We start from the raw sequence: 15,497 nt of genomic DNA on the forward strand, positions 1-15,497 counted from the left end.
GTGTGTGTGTGTGTGTGTGTGTGTGTGTGTGTGTGTGTGTGTGTGTGTATGTATGTATGTATGTGTGTATAACTCAGCAGCTTTCATTAGACTCAGAAAATGAACCTGATCTGCAAATATCTTCTGCTCTTTCTTGGTTCTCCTGTCTGACTAGTCCTTGTCACTTGCCCACTAAATGTGTGTTCTCCCTCCACTCTCATCCAGGCTCTGTCCTGAGGACTTTTCTGTTTTTTTTTTTTCTAAGTACATTTTCACTTGGTGACCTCAGACAGCTAGATGGTACAGTGCATAGAGTGCTAGATTTGTACTCAGGAAGCCCTGAATTGGAATCCTGCTTCAGACCCTTGTTAGCTCTATATCCCTGGACAAGGCCCTAAACCTCTCTCAGCCTCAGTTCCTCCATCTATAAAATGGAGATAATAATAGCACCTACTTCACAGGTTTGTCATGAAAATTAAAATGAAATAACACATGTAAAATATTTTGCAAACCTTAACTTGTTCTTATTGTCAGCTCCCCTGGGTTTAGTTATGTGAGGGAAAATTTACAATGAAGTTTCCCTATTCTGAAAAATCAAATCTAGAGTGGCTTCTGCATCTACCAGGCCTAAGTTTAGAAGTTACCTGACCTTACAGGAATCTGGGACTTAGAGCAATGGAGACCCTCCCCAGTGCCAGATATGCCAAATCCTCAGCACAAGATATGCCAAATAAGGACAAAACTGCCTTCCTGGCCTTGCATTGGACACCCACCTGTTTCCGAGTCCTTCCTCTCCAAGAAAGTGCTTAGGTTGTGGGCCGGCCTTCCCACCAATGAGAGTGAAGGGCAGTTGGAGAGTTGGGTTTCTGCATTAGAAGGTATATAACCATGGGCTTGCTTCTACCTGTTGCTCTCTCCCTGGCAGACAGCATTTCATCGACAGGGGCAGAGAGCCCTTACACATGAGAAAGAATAAAGACCTTTTCTGATCTCAGACTCAGACTCTGAACTCTTTCATCTCACATAGTTATGACCTCCATGGGGAAGGTGACCCAAACTGACTCATTATGTCCTTCTTGTATACCTTCTCCCGAACTTCCCCTTAGTGCTAAGGGTGCCAGTATCCTTCCCATCACCTGGGTTCACAACCTCAATGTCATCCCTTTCTCTTAGCTCATCCCACATATCCAAGGAGTTACCATTTTTTTTTGGCAGAGTAAGAAGTTCATTGCTTCCCAAGGAAGTGGGTGTGGTATTCCCTAGGGACACACCCACACCTAGTTGCCAAATCTTGCCATTTCTTTGCATCCTCACTCACACATCCCCCTCTTTCCACTCACACAACCACCGCCTACTTCTGGCTCTTATCACCTCTTGCCTCTTTCAGTATCCTTGTTCTCCCTGACTGGGATCTCTTCTCTTTCTAATACATCTATGTATGGTACAGTTGCCAAAGTAGTTTTATGAAGTATAGAACAGCTCCTGTCACCTTCACTATTCAGTAAGCTCCATTGGTCCCCTATTGCCTCTAGGATCAAATGTAAAGTCCTTTGTTTGGCATTTAAAGCTTTTCAAAAAATTCTACCTTTCCATTTGCCTTGGGATGTAGCCCCTCTACACATTCAGTCCCATTGACCTGATTGCTGCTCCTCATCCATGACATTCTGTCTCACCAGATGTTCCCCAAGCCTGGAGCACTTGCCCTCCCAACCTCAGACTTAGAATCCTTGGCTTTCTTCAAGACTCAGCTCAAAACCCACCTCTTTATCACCTTTTCTTTTGTTTCCCCCAATCCTCTCCTCTACCCTCTCCTACTGCCTTCCTGTCTAAGGAAATGCTAGGGAGAGAGGTAGAAATTGCAGTGACTGTGCATAGACATAGAAGAGACAGAGCAGATGGGGGAAGGGGGAGAGAGAGAGACAGAGACACAGAGAGAAAGGGTAAAAATACAAAGCTTATGACTTGGTTGCTGGTACCCTGCACACAGTGTATATCAACACTGAGGAAGCAATAATGAAACCTGTAAAATCAGATTCTGTCTTGCATAGCTTATAAGCCAGGCTTGCTGAAGCAGGGAGACACCGTTGGAGAGGGACAGGAGATACCATGTATCAGGCAAGTCAAATCATTAACATCAACACTTTGACCATCATTTTCCTCAGATGCTAATGGAGACAATACAAGAGCACTGGGAATAGCAGTTTCCCTAGGCCGCCACACTTGCTTCCATTTCAGGCCCTGAAGCCATCGTTAAGTGCAGAAATCATTGTAGAGATGGGGCCACCTCTCCTCACCCACTGTCAATCAATTGCCTTTCATAGGGTAGGACAGCAGCTTACATGATGCAGCAAGGCACCCTGAGGGAAAGATGGGAGATAGCATGTGCCAGTAGGTCACGTTCCACCTTGACTATTATTTCTCCTAAGACCCTAATAGAGGCAACCGAGGACCTTGACACCAAGAGCCTAGTGTTTACAGCCCTCACCCTGGGAAGTCACGCCTGACAACTGCTCCTGCAGGTGCTATAGTCACATCTGCTGAAAACCCTGAAAAGAAAGTTCTTATAACCAAGTTCTTGGAGTTGCCAAATGGTTCATTATCAAAATCTGATTTTATCCAGAGAAAGGACGTTAAAGAATATGTTTTGCCACAATACCCTAAAGACCCTGGGACCTTTCCATCTGCTTAGCAGTTGAAAAATCCCTTATGTGTTTGTCTCCCGCATTCAAATGTGAGCTCGTTGAGAGCAGGGATTGTCTGGCTTTCCTGTTTATCCCCAGTGCTTTGCACATAGTAAGCACTTAACACATGCTTTTTTACTCCTTCATTTTTTTCATTCATGAGATTCATAGACTTAGCTGAACTTGCCCCAGGTTTCTGTGCCAGAAGGAAAGCCTGGGGACAGAGATGAGACTGTGTTGGAAAAGATAACCCAAGGAAAGATAGTTGTTCCTCAGAAGTTTCTTGCCATTATTAAACTTGCAGCAGGTCCACTTAGATTAGAAATCATAGGATACTGCAAACCAACTGAGATCCACCTTAATGCAACTGCTACATTTTGGGGGAAATAATAAAATAAAAACAATTCCATATTTTCCCCTTAGTTTTCAGAAAGCAATATAATTTTATTCACTATTAAAAACCCTTTTACAGAGGTCACATAACATGTGCAATCCAGTTGTATATTCTCGCTTCCAGTAAACCACAGGTTTTATTCCATAACACACAAAAATGGTTTCACATTCACACATTAACCTTCCATTTTCACCTCCACAAAGGATATACATCATTGGAATAAGAATATTATAAATAGTTTGGCATTATATGGTGAAAGACAATAGATTTCATGTTGTTTTCACATTCATGGTGTGGTTTTCTTCAAGCATTAAAGACAGCTGATATGATCACCTTACTCATGGAACTCCTATATTACACACAACTTGGGCTCCCACTTGTTTTGTTTTAGTCCCTTGAAACAATGCATGTTGAAATTCTGGGCTGCATCACTTTCAATTTTTTCATCCAGTAGTTCCACAGGCTCACCATGCTTTCCTACCCATCTCTGGACCAGCAGAATATTCTCCCTCGCTCATCACCAACAAGGAGTTTAGACTGATTTCTTGAGAAGAAAAGAAAAGATTACTATAGAGTTGTAGGTGGTTCTCTGAGGAACTTTCTTTGCTGGTTATAAGCCCACAAAAAGAACAGTCAACTACCAAATCCTAACACAAACCTATAGGTCCCAGAGACTAATGATACTCATCCATTCCACAATACCTACCAGGTAAATTAGGTATATGGTAAACAGGTATATAATAAAGAATGTTTTAAGACAAGAGTCTCATGCCTCTGCTGGAGCATTTAAAAATTTCAGTGGTAGAAATGGTCGACTAGATTCATGTCTCCTTCCAGAGAGGGCAATTTTAGGGAATGGTGGCAAAGAAAACTGGGTCACATGGAATAATGACTTCCACCCACTGATTGCCTCATAAATATTATTACCAGTCATAGATTTTCTTTGGAGTAGGACTGGGTAGAGGAATATTGAGAGACAGGGCCACAGACTCACAGAATAATGTCCCCCCTCCTCTTTTTCTTTTCCAATCTCTTATTCTTTCCTCTCCTCCACCTTCCTATTTCCTAAATCTATGAGAAGAATTATGACAAAAAAATTGAAGATGTTCATTGCAAAATGGTCTTTACCCACTCAGTAGCAAAAAAAATAAAAGGTCCCCCTCAAAGGAAGGATGGGAACCTCTCATCTCACCCTCTGTCAAATCTGAAGCTAATGCCTCTGAATTCTGATCAATGAAAAATATAATACTGATTGTAAAGGACTGAAGGCAAAACACAGTTCCTTTCTCTTGACAGAGAGGAGGTGGACTATAGATGCAGAATGAAGCATACATTGTCCAACATGATTAACACTGGGCTCAGATGATGGCTACAGAGGAGAAAGTGAGGTTGTTGACCTTACACAGCCCTGCTTCACTTGAATCCAATTCCCTTGCATGTCATAGTGGTACCTCCCTGATGTGATGATCCTCTTCGAGAACGAAGCACAAAGAGCAAGCAACTGTATTAGTTTATTTGGCTTTTTAAAAAATAAGTGTGTGTATTTAGTCATTGGGAATTGAAAGTGAAATAAAAAAGCATCAATAAAACATATATGTATGTGTGAATATATGTATGTAAATATTATGTATATAAAATATATATGCATATGAATAAAAAAAACCCAACTCAATCAACAAACCCAACAGTGCTTAAGCAGAAATAGGAGATGACCAAGACCATAGGAAGTGGTGTAATACTCAGAGGACCTGGGTTCAAATCCTACCCACTTCTAATGTTTGCTATACTCATGCAGTTAACCATGTGACTCAATTTTCTCATCTGTAAAACTGAGAGGGCTGGACTAGCCAACCTCAGAGGCTTCTTCTAGCTTAAAGTCTGTGATCCTTTGTGGGGGAATGTTGTGGTAGGAGTGGGCTCTGCCTATGCTTGCTATGGATGACAGTCATCAGAAGATACAAGTTAAGTGCCATCCCAGAACTAGCAAAGACTCCCTCTGCTGGAGGCACAAAGTAATGAGCCCCGAGTTACCTGGACACAGCCAACGCAGTGATGGCTGGATTATTTTTACTTGATTTCCCTGTCAAAGTGACGTTGATGTCCAGCTCTCGACACAAAGCCAGATTCTTTTCCCACTTGTTACCTGTTGGGTGGTTTAAAAACACACATTTAGAAACAACTGTGTATCCCCATGCACACACATCCATATTTATGTTTGTGGTCAGCAAGTTGTTAAATTGAGGGGGGGAAGTATATTTAATCTTGGCCTGTGCTGTTGCAAAAAGGGCTATCCCAATTTAATTTGTGGGCTATGATAGTTACATGTGCTGACGTGCTGCTGTATCAATTGTGTCCTAAATTGGATTTGTGTATTATTGCTTTCTAAATTGCATGCCTAGTTCAGCAAAATTGTTCATCAGTGTTTACTGGCTCTATGCTTAATAAGATGCCCCACAATACCTTGCTGCCAGGATATAATGCAGCCCATAATTGCCTAGTAAAAATAAATTACATAAAGCCAGCATTATCAACTTATCTAAATCCTCTCATAACAGAACCAATAATTAAATGCAGAAAACATTTTTTAAAAATGTAACTCAATAATTGTTACTTCAATCTTTTTAATGACTACATTTGGGGATTAATTTTATTTTCTTAAATGTGAAGAGTGAGATGTGGGTACAATCAGCTGGATAAAATCATACAGAAACCATCTTGGTCATTTCAGTCTTTGCTTGGATTAGATCATAGCTGTACTGTTGGAGATGTGAACACACCTGTGCAAGGAAGCCTGTGAATGGGAATTCAGTTTTATGAAATGCATTTCAATGGATGACAGATAAAGAGATTATTGAGAGTTATGCATTTGTGAGAATGTGTAAATTACATCTGGCTTCAAATCCGGGAAGATCTGGGTCTTAGAACTGAATCTGGCACATACTGGCTCTGTGACCCTGGATAGTCAATGTCTCAGTGCTAGGCAACTCTCTAAGACAATAAATTTAAGAGAAAGTAAAGGTGCTGACATGCATTGGTGGAGTGAATTTTCTTACCTGGGAGTTCCCAATACTAATGAAAACACAAGTCCAGTTCCATCTCCCATCCTACTGATGATCTACTGCAAATATAATGTTACTATAAGGGGGAAGGAGAGAAAGGAGGGGAGGAATCTGAAACAGTGTTCAATGTCATTGGTCCTTGCCTTGAATTATACATGAATGGGATATTATATGGTAATTGAATTCTTATTTTGTACCTGGATACGGTGTGATGCACGATTAAAGGATGGTAATTTGAATACTTGTAGCATAACTTTGGTGAAACCTATAGAATGTATATAAATAACCACAAAATAAAAGATACATATGTAGAATGGCTACATGTATAATTGTTTATATACTGTATTTTCAGTTTGAACTAATATAAACATTGTGATCAAATGAAATAATATATGTAAAGCACTTTGCTATATAAATACTAGAAACTATTATTATTTCATCAGCATCACTATTGTTCTATGAACAGCACTTTAGTGGGGTGGGTGGGAGGGAGGAGCAAGGTCTTTCATTAAGATCACACCTTAAAGACCCCTGACTAGCTCGGCTGGGGCATTCCACTCTGGTTTTGTTATTTCTAAACTGTTGATTAGGTTGAATGTTATTAGCCTGTGAGTGTCCCCCTTGCATTGCATCATAATTCTCCCAGCCACTCATCATTTTAATAGGAGTGACCTCTGAGCATCTGTGACCTCAGTCTACAATCTGGGAAGAAAAGTGCGTACCTGAGGCCCCCTGCTGGTGTGAAACCAGCTTAATGGCAGCCTAAGGGGTCAGGCTATAGTAACCTATGAAAGTTTAAGAAGATAGTGATATGATTTTTTCATCAAATGGTTGATTAATTAATTAGTTAATTCATATTGACTTATATGCTCTTTTTATATTTCCATGCAGATATAATTTTATCTTCACAGCAACTCTGTAAGATAAGAAGTATAGGGTTATTGTCCCCATTTGACAAGTGAGGAAACTGATAAGAACCAGAAAGGGCACACAGAAAAATAGCCTATTTTAACTTAAATAGCCCAACTTTCAGCCCTGAGAAGGTGCCACAAGCTTGCACTTCTCTCTACAACACAACAACCACATCCCATCATTTAGAAAACTTTACTATCATGAGGTGGAAGACATAAAAAGATAAACAAGGTACTTTTTTTTCCTTAAAAGATTAATTTGGGGACAGCTAGATGGCACAGTGAATAGAGCACCAGTCCTGGAGTCAGGAGGACCTGAGTTCAAATCCGGTCTCAGACACTTAACACTTACTAGCCTTGTGACCTTGGGCAAGTTACTTAACCCCAATTGTCCTGCTCCCCCCTCCCTCCAAAAAGCAAAAAAAAAATAAAAAACAAAAAGGATTAATTTGGTTGACACTTAACTTTTGGGTTTCCTCACCTATGAAAATGAAATTGTTAAACTAGATAATCCCAAAGCCCCCCTGCCATCTTTAACTCTTATGAACTTATAACCTTATATAGTCAGAAAATGAAGTAGAATAAGAAAATAAAAATAAAATAATTTTTAAAAATCTAAAAAGCAATATGTCTTAGGACTATTGGGTATGTAATGGGCTGATAAACAAAAGTTATTTCTACAGAACTGCACACCCTGTGACACAGTGACCAGGTAGATAGATAAATAATGATGGCAGTAGATTGGCAATACCCTGGTTTTCTATGTTCTATATGTTGCAGGCTCTTGGCATGGGGATGGGCCTCATGAATGCACAGAAGTGGAACAGTACCCAGGATGATATCAGAGAAGCACCATTTAGCCCGATCAATGATAGGCAGACCCTCAGAATCAGAAGGGATCCAACCCCTACTTGAACAAGAATCCTCTCTATTACAGCCCCAACAAGTGGTCCTCCAGGCTTTGCTTGAAGGCCTCTGACAAAGCAGAGTCCCCTGCTTCCCGAGGCAGCCCTTCCACTCTGTTGTGTTAATTGTTAGGGAGCTTCTTAATTCAAGGCTAAATTTGCTTATTTTCAACTTTGTCTTACAACTTCAACAAAAAGAACCTGCATCTAATTCCTCACCCATGTGACAATGGTTCATGGTGTGAAGACCACCATCAGGTCCCTTTTAAGTCATCTATACTTCAGGCTAAACAACCCCAGCTCCTTTGCTCCATCATATCCCAGCTCCAGCATGATCTCAAGGCCTTCCACTATCCTGGTTGCCCTCCTCTGTATACTTTCCAGCTTATCAATGAACTTTCCAAAATGTGGCACTGAACACATTATTGTAAATGTGTTCTGACAAGGGCAAAATGTAGTGGGGCTGCCCTCTCCATTGCCCTGGAATTCAGGGGTGTCTAGATATTGTGCCTTTTTCATATAGCCAGGGATCACATAAGAGTAAATGATAGCAATAGCTTTTTCAGCTGCTATATGGCACGATTGACTCTCACTAAAATTTGCAGACCCTTTTCAGGTAAATTGATATCCCAAACCTAGGAAACATATCAGTCTATATTTGACGTTCTTTTTCTCTATCCCAAATGCTAATCTCTATCATGTTCCCCTCCTTTATTCTCTAGTGACCAATTTGAGAATCAGGTATAGAATAGCAGTTCCCCTGATTGTGGGATGCACTTTTTGTGGGCTGCACTTGTCATTAAGTTAATCAATGATCAGTTGCTTTCCTTTTGACAGAGAGTTCTGGAAGATGCCTGGATAGCTGATCTCCTATCTTAGCCATATGATGCCTTGGAATAAAACTTGTATTATTTTCCAAGTCTTTTTCCTCTTTCTGTCTAGAGGGTCTGTAGTCTATGTTTCCTGAAATGCGATCATATAAAATAAGGAAACAGAAGATTTTGGAGGGCTCTTAAATGCCTGACTAAACAGGATACAGTTTTATCATTTTGTTCTGTTGTTGTTTTAAACAACAGGGAGCTGTTGACAATTTTTGAATGAGTCAGACTTGTGCATCATGAAAGCTATTTTGGCAGGTGTGCGGAGGAAGAACTGGAAAAGGGAATGAGATAAAAATTCTATAAACATATGAGGAAAAGGAACTGAACCTGTGATTTAATTAATCGCAGCCATTTAAGGGAACTCCTAGGGAGGAGCTGCCTTCACCAATGTGGACCATCACCTCTGCTGCAACTGATGTTCTTGTGGAATGGCCTCAAACCCAAACAGAAACGGGGCCACTAAACAGTTCATCAGGATCTCTGTGGGCTGCATATTAACTCAGAAAGTGCCACCTGTTTATATATTTATTTTTTTATTAGTGCATCAACTCATTAAAATCAGATAGGAACTACATTTTATCCATCTCTGGCCACACTCAGGTGTATTATGGACCTGGTGTTTGACACCTCTGTCTTGGGGCATTGAGAGATGAAAGCTGACTTACTCAGAGTCATACAGCTGGTAATTGTCAGAGGTCCGTTTTGTCACAAAACCCACAGGAGAGGCATAGAGTCATACTTAGGCCACACATTTAAAATTATGGGTAAAATTAAGATAACTTATTTAACTAGCTTGGCTATTTTGTTTTCTTTGGCGATGAGATCAAAGCAGATTAAAAGTAATTAGCAGGGAGAAGAGATCCTGCAGGAAGCTGATATCCTGAAAAGAGACATTTGACAGAGAGAGAAGATGTAGGTGACCTAGAGAGAAGAGACAACTGACATATGGGAAGAAACAGCTGATATGGAGAGAAAAGATATTAGAAGAGCCAGCAAACAAATAAATAAATAGAAAGTATGCAGATACCTGGAACCGGGTCAAATAGCCTTACAGGCCACAGTAGCATTTGAAAGCTTCCCTGTGTTACCAGACAATTAAACAGCTGATTGAGAAATGAGATGTACTTTGAAGGAAACTACTTGCTTTCTCTCTTTTTTGTTTTGTTCCTTCTTTCTCATTGTTCATTACATTAGTTATAATCCTTCTTTACAACTTGACTAATGTTTAATGTGAAGGTATTTGTAGAACCTATATCAGATTACATACCGCCATGGGTGGGGAGAGGGGAGAAGAAAGAGGGGGAGAGAATTTGAAACTCAAGGGATTGTGGAACTGAATGTTGTAAACTAAAAGTAAATTAATTAATTAAATGTTAAAAAAATAAAATAAAAAAAGAAAAAGGAATGATATGTATGGTGCATAGAGAGCTGGCTTTGGGGTTCAGAATACCTGGGTTCAAGTTTCATCTCTGACACAGACTGACCATCTGGCTTTGAGAAAATCACTTAATTATTTAGTGCCCAAAACAACTTTTTAATCAAGGATTGCTAACCTGGAGTTTGTGAACTTAAAATGTATGTATGTATCTATCTATCTCTATTTCTATTTACATCTACATTTATACCTATACGTTCATCTATAGCTATAACTATATCTATCTATATGTTGATAACTGCAGTTCAACATAATTGGTTTACTTCGTAATCCTATATGTTTAATTTTATCTTCTTAAAAACGTGATTTTTAGAGGGGGTCCACAGGCTTCCCCAGACTGACTGCCAAGGGTCTAGGACCCACAAAAATGGCTGAGATTCCCTGCTCTGAGATCCTAAGTTGTAGCATAGTTGCTGATACACATTGGTAGAAAGGATTTGCTCATTGTTAGGAAGATCTGAGGTCAAGACCAAACCTTTTTGCTCCTCTAAAGCAGTCAGTTTATGACTTACACAATGACTCCAAGTAATCAAGAAAAAAGGTTAGACTAGGCCTGTTAGGCTTTCTCTAATGAAGAAGGAATATGTGCAGTACAGCTTAAAAAGAATTTGTGGGAACTGTATAAAACCTTAAAAGTCTGAGCATTCAAATGGGTGTGATTCAGTAATCTGGGAATTTCACCTACACAAAACATCCCTTTTCCTCTTGATATAAATGCACAGTTACATAATTCAATGTATGCTATATAGGGTCGGGTACCTTACTTCAATGAAGGCATTGTCTTTAGCAGTTGGCATTAAAATAAATGATTTTATGAATCTGTGCTAATGAACAGAAAAGCACTGGGGCTGGGTTGGGGGGTTGCTTTGAACTCATTGTCTCACACAATATCCCAGTTTAGCAAGCCACAGGTGGCTTTCCTAGAGGGAATTGTGTGTTATAACAGCTGGCAAATTGTGCCAGGCTGGGAAAGGATAAGGCTTTGAAATATGTTCTCTCCATAGAAAGGACTTGAAATGATCCTTCTGTGTAGGAAGAGATGGCCCTTTAAGGGAACTAGGAATTCTGAAGCCTGGTTCCCTGCTGAATGCGTGCAGCCCAGCTGCACAGGACAGCAGCCAGCTGGATGGAACCCCTCTCCTGAGAGAGGCCAGAGCTCCTGGCCCCAGGAGAGCATGCATACTGGACTCAATAACAGCTTTAGCCCTAGGGGAGTGCTTGTGTTTTGGAAACAGAACATTGTGTAGGTGAGTTTGGGTTACTGAGAGACAGAGTACACCCAGACAGACTCTGGATGTCAAGCCAGAGGCAGTGGTGCCCTTCCTACTGACAGTGAGTGGATGAGCCAAAATGGCATTTCCAGAGCTCTGGATCTTGTGTCCTGCTGGGAACAGGGGACCTACAGTGAGTTATTCCAGCAGCTTGATTTAATCTCTTGCTAATAAAATACATTTTTTTAAGACTCTGACACTCATGTGCATGAAGCAATTCCTATTAAGAAAATCTTTTTCTTCACTTCTAAGAATTTATGGTGATGCTAAAGGGTCTCTTGTCTGTTCTCCCCCGATTCACTCTGTGCTTTGCCCTCCATGTTGCTAGGGAAGAGGGCTGAGATCTGCTGGGTGAGTGCCTGTCCCAGAGGGGAAAGGGGCTGGCTCCCATCGCTCCTCACCTGGTGTCCACATTCACATTTGGCACTGTTCTTTCATTTGCATCAGCACAAAGGCAGCAGTGACCTTTCATTTGAGCAGGAAATGTGAGAATATGCTCTTTGGCCCTAGCACTTCAAATACCTTTCTGGCCTGGAGATCCCATTGTCTGTGACTCGGGCCCTGCCCCGTGACCAGATGTCTTCACATGCTCAGTTTTCCATATCTGTGCAGGAGAGAGAGAGAAGGAGTGGTGAGGGGGCAATGCATGCTTAGAGGCCTAGACTGCAACTACAATGTAGCTGGAGGGGATAATGAGGGAAGCCTTACTCACTCACCCCTCTCATGTTTGGAGCCTGGAATCCTGGGGGTGCAGTCCTATTTGAACAGACAATTCAATGAGTGTCATACAGTGGACAGAGGACTAGGCTTGGAATCAGGAAGACATGAGTTCAAATCCAGCCTCAGATAGCTGTATAACTCTGGACAAGTCACTTAACCTTTATTTGTCTCAGTTTCTTCATTTGTAAAATGAATTTAATTATAGAACTTATTCCTCAGGCTTATTATGAGCATCAAATGAGATTACTCTGCAAACCTTCAAGTGCTTTATAAATGCTGGGTGCCATGGTTAAAGAAGGGCATTGATAAGCCAGAGAGAGTCCACAGGAGGGTAACCAGGATGGTGAAAAGCCTTATGTTCACCTGACATGGGTGAAGGAATTAGTCATGTTTGACTTGGAGTAAATGGGGAAGGGGGTAGGGAGAGGCACAGTAACTATTGCTGAAGGGCTGTCATGTGAAGGAGGGGCTAGCATTCAGCTCGGCAGATGGCAAAAACCAGATGGCAAACCCAGGAAGAGAAATGGGAAGATGTTAAAAACTTGTCAATTGAGGTTTGATGTCAGGAAAAATTTCTTCCCAATAAGAGCTGTCCAATGGAATGCCTCAAGAGGAGATGTCTCCCCCCATCTTGGAGGTCTCTTTAAGCAGAGACTGGACAGCCATTTGCTGGGTATCCTATAGGAGAGATTCCTTTCCTCTGTGAATTGAACTGGAGCAGCAGGGTCAAACTCAATTAAAAAATAGATCCCTGCAGACTCCATATTGACTCAGAAAACCAGAACCAAACATTCTCTACGTTCTGTTGTATTTTTTCTTTATTTTGCTCAACATTTACCAGCAGCATTTTAATCTGCTTCACCAGGAGTTTTCCCACCTTTGCTGCCATCCCCTCCTCCCCCCACCACATTTGACATTTCTGGACTAAATGGGTGCTGATGACACTTCCAACACCCAAATTCTATGACTCTGTGATTTTGCTTTGAATCTATGACATTAATGGATGTTTGTCACTGAATTTATTAATTCTGTTTCTGCCTCCACGGAAGAAAAATGCAACCGACACCTAGAAAGTGTGTGTGTGTGTGTGTGTGTGTGTGTTTGTAGGAAGAGTTGATACCTTATGATTCCAACACAAATATGCTCTCCCTTCATAAAGATATAATTTTGTCTTTCAATTTTGATAAAGTTTTTTAGTATCATAAATTTATTAGTTAAAAAGGATCTTATAGGTAGATCATTCAGCCCATATTCTACCTTCCTCTTCCCACTTTATAGATGAGGAGATTGAGGTTCATAGAGCATACAAGTAGGAAGCAGCAGAGCCTGGATTTAAATTCAAGTCTTCTGACTCCAAAACCAGAACTCTTTCCATTGCTTCGTGCTATCTCTGTATCTTGGGGGAAGCTAGGTGGCCAGTGGATTGAATGCTGAACCTGGAATTAGGAAGAACTGGGTTCAGATTCAGCCTCAGACACTTACTAGATGTGTAACCTTGGGCAAGTCATTTAACTTTGTTTGTCTCAGTTCCCTCATCTGTAAAATGAGTTGGAGAGGGAAATGGCAAACCACTCCAGTATCTTTGCCAAAAACAAACAAACAGAAAACTAACAACAAACAACAAACCCAAATGGCATCATGAAGAATTGAAAATGACTGAACAAGAGTAAATCTCTGTGAATCAGGGAGAAATCTTGTGCTATTCTGTCACTAAAGACTTAGAGGTGGAAGGGATATGATCTAACCTAGTCCAATCCCCTCAATTTACAAGAGTGGAAATGGAGATGCAGAGAGGAAGGTACCTCCTCCAAGGTTACATAGTAGATAAGTAGTAGCAGATAAAAGATTCAAGCCCAGACCTTCTCATTGAACATCCTGTGCTCCAGCATTGCCCACAGAGCTTAGAGGAATAGTTGTGAAAATTAAAATGCCAATGAAGACAATTTTCTGGTGGTATGACCTGAGGATGCAGCTAAGGATGAGTTTATTGTTATTTGAAAGTTTGATAAATTTCCCAGGAGCCACTGATTGGTTCTTGGTGCTCACATTGCTCAATGAGGAAAAAGACTATTTTATATGATTTAATAAAAATCTGTCCTCTGAATTTTACGTATGGGGGGAAAAGAATCCCTGAAAGGGTAAGTGACTTATCTCAGGTCATATGGTCCCAGGCATATATTTTTAAGTGAAAAAATTTGAAGCACAAAGAAAAGAGGTCAAAAGGGTCAAAGAATGAGTTTGGTTAAAACCCATAGTGTTCTTCATTTTAGCCTCAGAATGTGGCTCAGTTCCAGAAATAACATTTGGCAAAATCTCAGTGAGATCACAAATATGATAGGATTTTCTTCTTCGATATTCATTATCTTTTTGGTGACACAGAGAGAAAGTGCTGGGCAAATGTGCTCTTAACTTGCATTAGGTGAAGTAGACCTTTGTCCTCCATTAAATCCTCCCTTGGGCTACCAAGACTACTCATGTGTTAGATTTCACTGAATCATCAAATCAAGGAGATAGAAAAGACAACACAGAGAAATTTATTGTGTTGTATGAAGCAACTCTCCATGATTCATCATTATCTAAACACTCATCAACACACTGAATGTCTATGTGTGTGTGTGTATGTGTATGTGAGTGTGTGTGCACACGTGTGTGCGTGCATGTGACTGTACTAGCCTCTGCTTATAGCAATCTCTCTAAGGCAAGAGTCTTAAGCTCTAGGGAATTAGCATCAGCCTCGCCTAGCATTTTTGGTCTCAGTTGGTTACACTTGTGTCAATTAAATTCAATTTGGCAAATATTTATTAAGTACTAATTCCATGCAATGATGCACTTAAGCAATGATGAAAGTGAATGCAGAAAAGAAGCAATCACTGTCCTCAGGGAGCTTACATTCTCCTGGGAAGATAGAGCATGTAAGAAAATAAGTGAAAACAAAGTATATGCAAAGTAACAATTATAGTTAATAATAATATCTGACACAGAGTGCTTTAACTTTTGCAAAGTGATTTATAAATATTATTTCACTTTATCCTCCCAACAACTCTGTGGGAGATAGGTGCTATTCCTTTCATTGTATAGATGAAAAAAATGAGGCAGATGCTTTCAGAGGGCAAATTGGAACTCAGGTCTTCCTCTCTTCAAGTCTAGAACTCTATCTACCATGGCAGCTAACGACAAAGTGATTTCAAGAAGATGGGAATATGGACGCCTGGGGACATCACGAAAGGTCTCCTACTAAAGGAGCAACATCTGACTTGTATC

General features: G+C 40.5%; 1 protein-coding gene across 1 annotated transcript in view; it reads right to left on the reverse strand.

Moving 5' to 3' along the window:
• Positions 1–3,083: 3,083 nt before the first annotated feature.
• WDFY4 (WDFY family member 4) overlaps positions 3,084–15,497 on the reverse strand; it is a 268,014-nt gene continuing 255,600 nt past the window's right edge. The window contains exons 43-45 of the mRNA XM_069067249.1: positions 12,039–12,120; positions 5,086–5,197; positions 3,084–3,598 (exon numbers count right to left, since the gene is read on the reverse strand). Of these exons, the coding sequence (XP_068923350.1) occupies positions 3,532–3,598; positions 5,086–5,197; positions 12,039–12,120 (261 nt within the window). The 3' untranslated portion in view covers positions 3,084–3,531. The remainder of the gene's footprint in view (positions 3,599–5,085; positions 5,198–12,038; positions 12,121–15,497) is intronic.

This window comes from Petaurus breviceps, unplaced genomic scaffold (genome assembly GCF_028583685.1).
Source record: "Petaurus breviceps papuanus isolate PSGF00001 unplaced genomic scaffold, PetGlider_PUasm1.0 90740, whole genome shotgun sequence".
NCBI classification, from domain to species: Eukaryota; Metazoa; Chordata; class Mammalia; order Diprotodontia; family Petauridae; genus Petaurus; species Petaurus breviceps.